The sequence below is a fragment of the Falco punctatus genome (genome assembly GCF_963210335.1).
Source record: "Falco punctatus genome assembly, chromosome: 17".
Classification (NCBI taxonomy): domain Eukaryota; kingdom Metazoa; phylum Chordata; class Aves; order Falconiformes; family Falconidae; genus Falco; species Falco punctatus.
This window is the reverse complement of record NC_137597.1, coordinates 8,246,758-8,260,949: the sequence shown is the minus strand read 5'-3', so window position 1 is coordinate 8,260,949 and position 14,192 is coordinate 8,246,758. Positions and strand designations below refer to the sequence as shown.

The window sequence follows — 14,192 nt, the reverse complement described above, 5'->3', positions numbered from 1 at the left end:
GCGCAGAGCCGGCTCGGCTCGGCGCGGCGCTCCGCCACCCCCCGCCGCAGCCCCCGCCTCACCTTCGCATCCCGGCGCTGGGGGCAGCCGGCGCGCCGTGGCCGGGCGGTCACTTGGCGGCAGCAGCGCGGAGCCGCGGGTCGCCGGGCGAAGAACTCCCCAGGCGGGCCCGCGAGCCAGGCCGCAGCTCGCCCGCCCCCCTCGGCGGCGCGATTACCTCGGCGCCGCGTTGCAAGTAACGGAGCGGGCCTGGGCCGGCGGGGAGCCGCGCTGCACCGCGCCAGCGAGCGAGACAAACCCCGACCCAGCGGAGCAGCCGCCGCATCGCCAGGGCTCGCCTCCGGAGCCCGCGCGGCCGAGCGGGACCGCCCACAGGGGCGGGGCCGCGGGCGGAACTGGCTCCGCATTGGCTGCCCGGTGCGGGTGCTCCGCCCGCCCTGCCGGGCCCCCCTCCGCGGGAGCCGCTGGGAGCGAGCGGCCAGCTGTTGGGCCCGGGGCCGTTAACGGGGCCCGGCGGCTGCGCGCCCCGCCACACAGCGGGCGAGGCCCGGCGGGCGGCGGCGCCCCCTGGCGGCGGGGCGGCACCGAGGTGGCCGGGGGCAGCATTCGCATCCCCCGGTTTCAGCCATATTAGTCCGTCTGGGATCGCACTTCCCAAAGCCCCTGTGCCCAGCTCCCCGCCCGGGGCGGCCGCGCCAGGCCCGGGCGCTTGGCTCCGAGCTGGACAGCAGTGGAGGTGCCGCGTGGCCTGGCTTTGCAGCCTCTCCTGGGCGGGAGAGGCCTAATGCTTGTGATAGCAGCACCGAAGAGGAGGGCGAGGGCGTTCAAAGGAGGAATTTGCCTCAGCGTGAATCAGGCCGTCTGAGCCACCGCGAGCACCCTGGGCATCGCCCTGGGCATCGTGTGCCCGATGCCTTTCTGTGACCTTCACGCCGGGCACAGGGTGCTGGGGGGGGAGGGTATGTAAGGGTTGTCTGCAAACATGGCTTAGTTCTGTGAAAAGGCATCTTAGGAGAAGTCAAATGAAGCAAACACCTGACCGTAAGGAACTGCCACCTCAAGAGGTTGTTGCCACTAGACCTGAGGGTCTTAAAAGTTGAACACAGGCACTGCTGTAAGGCCAGCGGGACAAACTGCTCCAACGGCCTGTAAATGCATATTAAAATAGATGTGTTCACACACCCGATACATGTTAAATTGTTTTTTTCTTAAGTGTAGAAGAAGTCTTGCTAATTTTTTTCTTCTCGGTGATGTTGCGCAGGTGCTAACCACAAAAATAGGCTGTTGGGTTTTGCGTACATATGTTCATAGGGAAGGCAGGTCAGTCAGTCCCAGATGTAAGGGAGGACTGTGATAATTTTGCAGCATTGCTTATTACTGTAAGTAGGCCTAGTTCCCTTTTTTGTTTTGCTAAGTGCAAGTGCTGTTTAATAGTAAGCTGACTTAAGTTCTGCAGTGCTAAATACCCTTTTTAAAGGCTCAAGCAGCTTGAGAATGCTCTGTCTGGTCTTAAAGCTGAAGATTTTGTTTCTTTGCCATTTACTAGGTAATAAATTGCTGCTTTGTTGGGTAAATAGCCACTTCCCAATTTTTCCCTGTCATTCTCTATACTCTTCATAAACCAGAGACCAGCAATTCATGTTGCAGCTATTGGCTGAGAACCTGGGAGCCCACAGCAGTTTTGCATGCTGTCACGATGGAGTTTTTACAGTTGTGTCAGGGGCTGGGGAATACCAGACTTTCTCACCACCAGAAAGCCTTTTTGTAACTTAATTGAAACTAATCTCTGTTAGGCTTGTAGGAGTCTTGTATATATCTAGCCGTGACTGGATTGTTTAAACCATAGGTGTGGGGGACACATCTTACAGCAGCAGGGATCCTACTGTTGCTGCAAAATGCTCTGGATTTTCAGTTAATTTTAAATGGTGCTTTGGGAGAACTTCAGTTTTCAAACCTTGCCTGCAAAGGCATTTCTTTATCACCAAATTACACATATGACAAGTACAGTTCATGCCTTGTGTAGAATCCATGACAAGCATACAAACGCTGTCAGCTTATTATTGCAGTTGCCCTGGCCAAAGCTTTTGCTATTATCATGGACTGGTTGAAGTTGGAAGGAACCTCACCTGGTCCAACCCCCCCCCACTCAAGTTGGACCATCTAGCAGATTCCCTTAGTCTTTTCACGGAGGCTCTACTGCAGCTGCCATAAAATGAAGTATCAGATTCCAGGAACATTCATGAAAACTGCAAAATTGAAAGCAAGATTTTTCTAACATTACATTTCATATTTGTATCCTGTGAATTCTGGCCGGTTCCTTTATTTACTATTTCAAGCAAAGTGTGAATGGACTACGTAATTTCTTGGGAGCCACAATTATATTTCTAAAAAATAAATTTGCATAAACAGAAAAAAATCTACCTTGCATCTCTGTGGTATTTTTAGGTATTGCTGTTAATTTAACCCTGGTAACTCATGAGAATGTAGTCAGGCAGACAGGAGATTACTCTTTCAGACCCAGCTTTGTCAAGGATGGGAACATTTCTAATATTCTAAGTAATTAATATTTTGTATATGTCAGAGGTTTGATTTTTCAGCTCTTTAAATTGTTTTAAGTACTTTTGATTCACCTTAATGGCCTTTCTGAATGTAACATTTAATTTTAAAATGGAAGTTAGTAGAATTTTATAAACATGAGCAGCAATGAGTTTACAGCAGAGTATGTAGTATTAATTAGGAATCTGATAGTTTGCCACATACTGACCATTTCTTTGTCTGTCACTATATGCTTTGCATTTCAATTGGAGTAAACTTTGGTAATCAGGTTAAAAACTCATCTTGTTGGTCAGAAAATATGTTTCCAGACTGATTTGTTTCTCTCTCATGCTTTGAATACAGTTTGGATTAATTAACCTGTTTAATAGATGATAGTGGCACAAACAGGTGCTGCGAAGGTTGTAACTGATGCAATACAGTGTAGGATAAGAGCTGGGTAGTGAATATGTCGGTAGGCTGAAATTACTGTTCAGGCTTGGCTCCTGTACCTGGGAATAAGGTTACATGTGACAAGCACGGCAAACTAAAATATTTTGTCTTTATGATTCCTGCTGCAAAGAAGAATAATATTACTGTTTCGTAACCTTTTCTCCCTCTGTGTTAGAAAGGGCATATCATATATAAAGAGATGGTGGTAGGACATCGGTGCTGAAACGTGCCAGGTCGTTATCACCTTTCCCATGGAGATGCTGAAAATTCAGTTACAGGATGCTAGAAGAGTGGACAATTGAATCATCTTCACAGAGTACTGTTTGGTTCAGGTATCTAGTTCTAAATATGAATTATTTGGTGTTTCTGTGTAGAGGAATGAAGCTGGGTTAATTAGCATTGATAATATACAACTGTGGGCTGGCTTGGGCCGGGGGCAGGTTGGCTGATGTAGACAAGGTGTAGATGTGGCTGGTTCTGTTAAGAGGTTGGGCAGCCAATGAAGAGAGAGGGAGAAAGGGAGAGAATTCTTGAGATGAGAAGGGGGCACAGAGCTGGTCATTGATGTCTTCAGTGCTAGTACCCAATCTCTGTGAGGTATAGGTTAGTAACTGCTACTTTCATAAGAGATTGCATAAGTGAATGGAGATACTGCTATGGCTGGTGGCGGAAACTTAAAATATTTCAGTTTCATCCTCAATAAGGGATGAGGAAGAGCAAGAACTGGATTTTCAGAAGAAAATGTAAGGAAATAAGTTACTTTCTGCTTTGTTTCAGCATCATAATGCCTTCTGAGTAAGATCTGCTGTGCAGTATTTGGTTGAAAGTTTGTAGATACCACCCCACTGCTGGCTAAAGTGTGTAATGTCAAACCTGCTGTGCTCAGAAGAGTGGCGCACTCAGCAACTGGGTTTGTGCACATTGAGGCCGTTAAAGTACTTTACAAGAGTCTTAGATCCATCTTGGAAAGATAGGACATTTCTTATTTTCTTTTTAATACTCCTCATCTATTAAGTATGGAATGCAGTGTAAACTTAGCATATGCTTCTCTTAGGACTGTTCCTTTTTCTGTCAGGTACTTTCCCTTGTTTACACACTGAGTAGTATAGGAGACTAAAATTTTGGAGGAAGGAAGGAAGAAAAAAAAAAAAAAACACATCCAAAAACCCCCACGGCCTGCCCTGTTGATTTTTCCTAACCTGTTATGTACTTGTCTATGGATGCTGTTAACAGTCAGCCCCTAAAATGAGCTCTTCAGTAGTTCCCTGGGCTTAGCTATATGGAACAGCACCTTGTGCTGCTCCATGAAAAGCAATCAAGTGAAACTCTTAGGAAGGTCGATTAACAGTTTGAAGGTCTATCTTATCAGCACCATGAGGCTTTTCCCAAGAAGAAATACCAATGTTTACAGTAACACACAAGAGAATTTTAAAAAGTCAAAGAATGCATAGCAGATGTACGCAACTTCCCTCCCACACAAACAAAACTGAAGTTTTATGTTAATCCCAACAAAGCAGGAGTATGTTAGTAGGCGAGTCGTTGGTTTTTGCCACCTTTTGGTTTTGCCAGAAGCAAAAATAAACAGAAAGACAGACGAATAAGAGAACTATGCTAACAGATGGATGTACAGTGGCTCTGAGGGCTATCAGAAGGTTAATTCTCCGTGGGGCCATGGCAGTCTGAGCACAGCTGGCAGTTCAAGCTGGGCATAACAAGTCGGTGTTCATCTTCCTGGCTCTGGGGTTTGGTTGGGTCTGTTACTTGCCAAAACAAAGCAAACCTCTGTCTGGATAATTCAAAAAGCATGAATGCTGTTTTCATGGTGTGAACCTTGGGATAAATCTGTTCCATTTAATACTCCACTTTAAGAGTGAAAATTGTTTTTCATAAGGACGCATTTGCAATCACTGAACAACCAAGAGAGCCACCACTGTGAAGTAACCCACTCTACAAGGCAAAACACATGGCTGCTGGGAAGGGGTGAAAAAGCCTAAGCGTTTGGTGGTGAATTGACATATTAGTGGCGTCTATTATCTGAAAATTGCACTTAATGCAGTTTTGAACCTTCAGTGCATCTGCACAGAGCTGCAAATTCTTAGCTCTGAAATAGCGTTTTTTTTATAGTTACATATTGTTAAAAATCCTTTTACTATCATTTAAGGTATTTATGCACTTAATTTTTTTTCCTACCTACATTTGCAAAGACGTGCAGAATGGTAGTGCTGTTCCTTAGTCACAGAAGCATGGAGAATTTAACTTTTTGTCAGCCCTGTACTGTAGCCTTCACTGTAGCCTTGCTGTGCTGTCTACATTACTCCTGCATCATCAGAGAGGTTTACTCCACCACTGCAGAGACCTGAAAAGTATGCCTAATGCACACGGGTCTGGGCACACTGGTGATGACATAGATCTGTAGCGTAGATAAGCAAACTGTATGTGCTTAGTCCCAGTTGGCTACACTGAAGGGTCCTCAACAACCCTAATATTATGTATATGGAAAAACACTGTTGCTAATATGAAGGCTGTAAGTATATGTCAAAATCAAAATCTAATTAAAATGTTCAATACTAGAAGTATGTGTTGCCTTTTTTTAACTCTGAAGTATAGGAAATGTTTTGTCTCCCGGCATCTGTTCACAAAACACCTGGGATTTACAAGCAAAGGCTTATACAAACACAGTCATCTTTCCTTCTTCCCCAAAGTAAATCACAGGTCAATTCTAAACACAAACCTTCAGTCCTGTGATTCTGTGTTTGTGCATGTCACAGAACATCCAGTTAATTGAAGTAACTAGTGATAAAACTTTAGAAAAAAAACTTTGTGCACACCAGTTTGCAAACCTGTTATGAAATACACTTTTATTTATGTTTAGCTGTGAGCAAAGAGGTACATTTCAACCACATTCTGTTGGAAGCTTACATATTACGGAGCTTCTGTGGTTTAGTGCAATAGTTTGTCCTAACCTTCTCATGAACACAGTCACTATAATCAGTGTTACATTTACCACACTTGCAGCTCACAGCCACAGGGTAGGAATAATAAGGGATGGTGTGATGAGGACAGCCAGGAATCAGTGCTGTTTGATACAGCATCTCTTTATATGTGCACACGTTCTGGGACAGAGCACTTTTGAGTAGCAGCTTCTTGCCATTGCTGTCCTACAAAGAAAACAGAAATGCATTGTTTCACTGAAGCATACATGAGTGCCAGAAGACTTCCTCTGATGTTTTCTCATACGTGTGGAAAGCAAACCTCTTTATACTTAGACTAGCTCTGATATTTTCAGTGTACTTCTCTTCAGATCTGTAATTTTGCATGTGGTTGGGGCACTCTACCCCTGTGGATATGTTCCCCTCGCTTATATGTTTTTAACTACTCCGCTTGGCTCAGAGTGCGAACAGAGCTTTGTAACCTGTATTGGCAACCTGCTGACCAAGGTTGAACTTAAAATGCTACATTGAACAGTGAAGCTCAAGCCTAGTGTTTGGCGTGTCTACTGGCGAGATATTCTTCACAGATAGCTGCCATAACAATAGTAGAAGTTACCCAAGTCATTTACATTAAATAAGAGTGGCTAAGTACAATCTGCTTCTCACCTGTTCCATCCAGACCCCACAAACCGACTACAGAGGCCCTGCACTGGCAGCAGCAGTCAGTCTATGCTATGCCACTGACGTTATAAACTTCACAGTTCCAGAGGCTTGGCATTTCTCATCCATACCTTTGCAAAAAGCTAACTTGAAAACATGATGATAGTGTGATTTTTCTGTCTGTGACAAACACTGTTAGAACTGGATCATTCACAAACAACTTTCCAGTGAGATTAGGCACTTGCAGTGATGTCCATTATAGAAACAACTGCCTAAAACAGAGTAATGCCTTGTACCCGAGTCATGCAAAATCCAGCGCAGATGGTGGTGTTGATGGCCAGGCAGTAAGCACATTCCCTTTTCTCCACATGGATTATATACTCAGAAGGAGCACAGAGTGACGCTGTTTGACCGACAGTCAGGCCAAAGAGGAGAGACATCACAAAGAAGGGACTCATGCTAGATGGGGGCGGGGGAGGAAACAAATAAAGCAAACCCTAAGTAAAATTAGATTTACCTTGCACTCCTTTTCTCAGAATTTGACAATAACAGTTATGATAGTCACAGACTAGAAGTAATCTTAACTTTTTCAGCTCCAGCCTGACAAGTTCTTTCCCATTTCAGACCTTTAATTGAAATAATACTAACCACTAAACAGAAAAGAAGGGTAAACAGGCCATTAACAACATGTAACAAATTCACTTTTTCCCCACTAAAATATATTACATGGAACTTTTCACTACTGAGTGATAAAATGCTGACACAGAAAAATAACAGGAGCTAAAGGACTTGAAAATGTGACATATGTAAAGGAACATGAGCTCCAGAATTAACAGAGATGGTGAGGAAAAGAAAAATCTCACTGGTTTAAAAATAATCTTCTCAAGAAAACATCTTATAAAACGTGCGAGAAAAAGAATGCGTATCAGGCATACCACTGTACTTTTTACTTTGCAGTTGGCTTAGAAGCATGATGAAATGGGAACACTGCCAAGAATTAAATAATAGATTCAAGCAAATTACAATAAAGAACATCAGCAAAGAGTTCAAATAAATGAATCCCCACTTTAGCTGCCTGTTGTGCTGACCTCATTTCTCAGACCTGCCGGGGGATCCCAAGAACAAAGCTCTGATTAGCTCCAAGACAATTCCAGGGTCTACTCTATAGCCTCTAAACTACAAACTTTAAATGACAGTGTCTACAAACACATGGACATCACCCTATACTCTCTTCCAGCTGCCAGTTTCCCCCAGCAAAAGCCATTCATTACAGTCTGGTTTACCCTGTAGCTGCAACAATGCAAGTCTGGAAAGACCAACCTCTTGTCAGCTGAATTCTTCCCTATCACAGGAACCTGATTCTGCCTTGAGCTGGGAGAGGCAGTGACCCAGCACAAGCTCCGGTGTGCTTTATACTCTCCAGGCTAATTCCAGGCTGATCTTACTGTTTATATAATTGCATCTGAATTGCTGCTTTCTTATCACAAAGTCATCTATTGAAAATTCATACTGAACCACAAAGCAAATGTGATAGGAACAAACGTGTCCATAATATCCTAAACTGGAAACTGGAGCTGGAAATCTAATTATTTTAACAGTCATCCTCCCCTCAGGATTTTAAACTAACCACAGCTTTAAAAAAGTTATCATTGATTAATTTAATCGCTACATAGGACAGCAACATCACGACAGGAAGGCTAGCATAGAAATCACATATGACTAATTCTACACATATGTTTTGTGAAAGTTTAATGAATTCTGGTTCACTCCATTTGCTCGTTACTAGGCAGGCACAGCCAGGAGATGCAGTGCTGCACACATGAAGTAAGAGATCTCAGATCAAAGCAGTTGCTCTGCAGTGTGGATAGGTACAGCCTGACTTACCTGCTCAAACAAAACACACGGAGAAATTATCTCGCCTTGAACCTACTCAGCAAATATTGAAGTAACAAGCAAATTCACTCTGAAATACTGTGATAGGGGGAAAACTTGAAAAACTTACGAAACCACTCCTTGTAGCCCAATGAGAAGCAAAATACTGCACCAACACTGGTGAAACAGATGCCCACAGATGGGGGAAAACCACTCACATTTAAGGCTTTGTGGAACACCTGCAAGGAGCAAAAGCAAGAAAGGGTCAATAAAGCTGCTGTCCTTCACTGCTTCATCAGCATCCTCACTATGCTGATTCACTGAAGCTCTGTTAACACCTACCCTTTCACTTAGTCACGGAACTGCCTTTTGGACTTTGATCTATGTCTTTTGCAGGTCAACCACATTCTTGGGTTTAGTAGCCATAAGAAATATGATAAAGTTGAGTTTGAGCTGGTAAACATGGTCACTTTGTGCTGTTGGAGGAGTGATCCAGTCATTCCAGACTGATGTTTAGCTAATTCCTGAATAATATTGTCTTCTTTTCCTGTGGTGGCAAGCTGCTGCACACAGCTTTGTGTCCTGGACTAATTCTCCAAGGGTTTTTTTTGATAACATGACAGAGTTCTTGTTCTTGTAAGACTAGCCAAATGCCTTCTGTTTTCATGGAGTCTTTTAATTCTGGGTTAATTTCCACCGTATAACTTCTCAGGAATTATATATAACTCTTTCTGGCTTACAAACATGAGCAGAGTATTAATTGTACTCTCAGTAACATCTGTCCATCTACACTTAGCAACAGAAGTATAACACTGTTATTTTGCTACTACTGCGATACATTATTTAACTCTTTTTCTGACGTATTTTAAATGCAGTTGAACACACAGGCTATAAGAGTATACATATACATAGACCCGTATGTAGATAATGTGTATATATATATATACACACACACACACGATATATACACGTGTTTGGTTGTTTAAAACTTTAATCACAGAAAATAATGTTGTTCTTGGAAAATCTTACGAGTTTTTTAAAGGAGACACTGATCCTGAAAGGAAAAGGAAGCAATTCATAAAACCAAATCATGGAGAGGACAAAAGTGCCCAAAATAAAAGTAAAAAACAGCATTCCTAAAGCAAGAACATCGCATGCAACCCTTGCATGTACAGCTGATTCTTTTCTCTAAAGATTTCATAGTGAATTAAAAGCATAGCTGTAGGCAATTGGAGCTATATTTGTATACACTGGTCTGGACAGGAAGACCCCCACATCCAGGTTTGAGGTGTCCTCAACATATCCTACAAGAATATAGTTAGAGGACAGATCAGGATATGAAGGCATATATCCTCTGCTGCTTCAAAGTGCTAATTTCACTGATTTGAGAAGAAAAAAAAAAAGAGGGGAGGGGATTCAGATTAGGGTAAAAAAGGCTTAAGAATTTGCTTTAACAAGATTTAGGGAAATGTCTGCAAACATCAACTGTGAAGAAAAAAATTATAACAATGCTTGAAATGCTATCATAATAAAAATTAAAAAGAATGCAACAATAAAAACAATAGCAATGAAAAAAAAGGAAAACAACAATCACTGTTGGAAGTGAGAAAAGGTAGAAAAGTTGCATGGGGAGCTGGAGACTAGGAAATAAACTTCTGTCAGGACAGAGGCCAACAGTAATGTCAAGGGACGTTACTAGATGAAGACAAGCTGTTGATGCAGTTAAGTGCAAAGTCTTCAGTAAGTACACACGCATTCGAAAATGCAGTGGCTGAACAACCAACATACACATTTGCAACAAAAATTATTAAATAAATTGTGTAAGGAATAAATGTTTTAAAATCACATCATTAGCTACCTAATGCTAATTTCAGCAGTCTTGGAATACTGATGAAATTTCAAAACATTAAGAAAAGTGCTAATATTATGCCAACATTTAAAGAGAGAATGTTGAGCCAGCTAACTCTCAGCCAGCTAGCCTGACATCTATCCCTGATAAGCCAGGTAAAATAACAGAAAGTTGATACAGGATTTGAGCAATAAAGAATTAACGGATGAGAACATAATTAATGCTTGTCAAGATGGTGTTACATAAAGTAGGTCATGCCACCTGATTTCATTCTTAGAGGCAATACCAATTTGGTTGTTAAGGCAACTAGACAGATGCAATGTCCTTAGTTCCATCTGTCCAGAGCCCTACTGTCACCAAGATTTAGAGCTATTAGGTAGAATCCAGTCTGGTATACACTGAATGTCCAGAATTATTAATCACATGAGCAGGTAGTATAATTTCATCAGTGCATTTAATCACTGCAACTTTTTTACTCAGTCTCTGAATGCACTGCAGTGCATTACAGAAATACTTGCCCAAGTATTAATAATGAAAATTCATTTATCTGGAAGCACAATAAATTAGTCTGAGTGGACCTTGAGTCTAATGTGACTCCTGCTCCTCATAGTCAGGTGAGCTCCACAGTGGTACAGACACAGAACCTCTTGGCTACTACCTCCTCTTTGCTGGCACCACATTAGCCTGCCCATCTGTCAGAGATGCACTGAGCATCACCAGAGTGATACACACCCATTCACATCTCTTCTGTAATTTACACAAACTATTAAGACTCTTAAGCTGGTAGAAATACTTTTCCTTCAATTGTCCTTCTGGATATGACCACAGAGTTCATTCACTACTGACTTCTCTGGACACTTGATGGGAGTGAGGTCCCGCTACCTACTGGGAGCAGCAAGACAAAAGGTTGTGGCAGGACAACAAAGCCCGTTGTGGCAATCTGAGCGCCCAAGGCTTCTTTCATAGAGTTTCCTAAAATCCATGGTTAAAAGTCTGATGCTTACCGATCCATTTCTTTGGTTGCCCCCCTGCTGACCTGCAGAATATTCAGCAATAGAAATTTTTAATGTGCTGGTATAGCCATTAACTTTGTAGCCCTGTTCTGGAACAGCCAGTTACACTGTTAATTATTTATCTTTAACCTTTCTGATAACTAAATCAATCCATTGCCTGACATCAGTTATTTTACACTTTCATTAAGTGAAAGACAGTATGCTCATGTTCTACAAAAAGTGTTTTAAGTGATGTCTGTAAACGGAATTTAGTAAACATAAAATTCTTGGGTTCATGACCCAGGAATCTGTGTAAAGAGCTAGAGAAACTTAGTGCATACCAGCCGTTTATATGTAAAAGTAATTTAATAGGATTGCCACTGACCAGCACCTAAGGTAAAAGTAGTAACAACGAGGAGAAGTTAGCACACATTGTTCCTACTCTTCCCCTATTAGTAGTAAAACACAATGAAAACTTCGTGATCTTACAAGCAGGTTAAATTATAGAGCAGAGTAACTCTTGTTTCCACTGCATATAGTACTGTGAATGTTAAAATAAAAACATGTCCCTGCTTGCAAGCGACAGAGAATTAGCAGCTATGCTGATGAAAAACAGACAAAGCCAATCAGATTTCTGAAAGATTAGTATTCTGGTAGAGGAATTATTTCCAACCCTATCCTGTTGCAGACCTCCACTGATAAAAGGAAATAAAATCCTAATATGCTGCCATAGAAACAAGTGTTTTTGCCAGGTTTTGCATTTAAACACACAGTGGCTGCTGAATTTTCAAGGCTAATGTGTATACTGCAAGCCTCTGTAACAGCCTGAAACATTGCTCTTATCTCTTAAAATTTATAGATTCACAGATGACCGCTGTTCTTCTTTCCTAGGATTAGCTGCAGCATTTCCTATCAACCATCAATGAAAGCAGCAATTCTCTTTGCTGCGTATCATATGCCAACGATCTCCATTTATGATCTGAAAATACTTCATCATCTGTTTGCTGTTTGGCTCATATGATAGACCACTTTGTGCTAGATATTTCTGTTATTCTGAGACACACAATCACTACATTGAGGATGAAACTGAAACAATAAAAACAAAGACAAGGCAGAAGCCTCCTGCAATACTTCTGAGGGTGAATCACTGACTACACCGACCCAGTATCACAGCAATGCTAAGGGGTAAAGTCACAGGCACTCCCCAGTTTCGGAAGGTTGTAGTGTTTTGATCTGGCTGGCAGTCTGATAGGCACTCAGAAGCAATCAGACAAGACCTTGACTGATGAAGATCTGGTACGGAGACTTGACACTATGCATGTACAATTGACTTTTTTAGATCAGATTTTAAACTAATTATATATGCTCAGTACATACTCGGGGGTACGTTTCTCTCGCCCAGCATGCCTGCCTCTCTCAGGCAATCTCACATCCCCGCCTGAAAAAGAAGCGTCCACCAGAGCCACGGCAGCTGTGAAGCCTGCCAAAGCAAATGCCTCGCAGTGAGGAAGCCGTTCTCAGATTCCAAGCAAAAAGCAAAATGGCTGTATGGAAGGAAAAGGGAAGACTGTTCTTCCTCATGAAGCCTCCCCACCAAGATACTTCTGGTAGAAGCAAGGCAGACTGAATTAAATACATGGGGATCTAGGGGCAGAACAGGTTGTACCAATAACACTGTTACTTGTACTGTTTGGGGTGGTGGGGTTTGTGTTTGCTTCTTTGTTTTTCTTTTCTTTTTAGAGACATTTAACTCCTGTGGCAATTTTTTAAAGAATCCTTTTAGTGTAGAAATTTAAAGGAATATTATTTTTACTGGTTCAGAAATACTTGTCCTTCATAATAACTATCAGGAATACTTGAGGATTTTTTTAATCTATCTTTTTAATTGCAATTTTAGTATCTTCCTTACACATGCTTGGGGAAAACTGTTTAAAGCAATTCTTCCAGTATGGAAAAAGCCACTTTTGAAAGACACTGTGAAGTAAGATCAGCAACTGCCAACACATAGCATTCCCCTTCCTCTCACATTACCCAGTCAGTTCGGATGAGGTGATGTCAGCACTGGCTAATCCCTAACCCCAGCGCAGTTTCCCTGGTTTCCAGAGAGATGTTCCACCCAGCCCCTCAGGGAGGGCACTGGCGTCCCAACCAACCGGCACATGCTGAGACATCAGATCACTTACTCGGTATAACCTGCAAGTCCATATACTCCTGCATTTGTTAGCTTGGGTGAGTCCTAAAAGTGTGATTTTCTTAAGATTTGTTCTTGGTTCCTGCATTCTGTTTTGCTCTCTCTGCTCTTGCAGCTTTTACACAAAATAAATTTTTAAGTACCATTTGGAAATAACTGTCAGCACTGTCGAGTGACAGTTACAGTGCACCTGTAAGTGCCTGCATATGCTCAGCCTGCACTGTAGTTTAAATTCAGGCAGTGGCTACCTGAATTCAGTATTCTGCAAACATATGAAATATCTTTCCAGCAAGAAAAATGATTCTAACTTTTCAGAAAATTTGCTTGTGTAACAGATTCCACTTCCAAATATGTCAAAAAAACCCTAGTATATCCTTTCATATCTTTGGAGAATATTATTTGTCAGTTACCTGCAATAAAAAATCATTATTAATATCACTGCTCAACAGATCAGGCATAAGGAACCTACACGACTAGCCTATACCTAAAATTGATACACAAAAAGAATGAAATACATATGTTTTGCCACCCACTTCAGATGAATCCAGGATTTTGATTTTTATATTTTAAGATGTACCTGTAGTTTTCTTGTTATCACTAGGCTCTGAAGCATGTTATTCTTGTTGTGAAATTAAGATTAATCAAGGATTAATGCAGAAATATATGCTATTCTAAACTATTCTTATGCTTATGCAGCAGAAACTGTAAGTCCT

At 42.0% G+C, this 14,192-nt stretch overlaps 2 protein-coding genes across 4 annotated transcripts in view; both read right to left on the bottom strand.

Moving 5' to 3' along the window:
• The window catches only part of LOC308054670 (uncharacterized protein), a 168,955-nt gene extending 168,299 nt beyond the window's left edge, over positions 1–656 (bottom strand). For all 3 annotated transcript variants that reach the window (XM_080367862.1, XM_080367863.1, XM_080367865.1), the window contains exon 1: positions 63–656. Coding sequence is in view for 1 of the 3 variants with exons in the window: in XM_080367865.1 (XP_080223991.1) it covers positions 63–70 (8 nt within the window). In the remaining 2 variants the exon portion in view is untranslated. The remainder of the gene's footprint in view (positions 1–62) is intronic.
• Positions 657–5,824: 5,168 nt separating this feature from the next.
• On the bottom strand, positions 5,825–14,105 carry TSHB (thyroid stimulating hormone subunit beta). Its single transcript, XM_080367880.1, has 2 exons — positions 6,872–14,105; positions 5,825–6,143 (listed from the first exon to the last, which is right to left on the bottom strand). The coding sequence occupies exons 1-2, from the start codon at positions 7,031–7,033 to the stop codon at positions 5,901–5,903; spliced, it is 405 nt and encodes a 134-aa protein (XP_080224006.1). The 5' UTR covers positions 7,034–14,105; the 3' UTR covers positions 5,825–5,900.
• Positions 14,106–14,192: the final 87 nt, after the last annotated feature.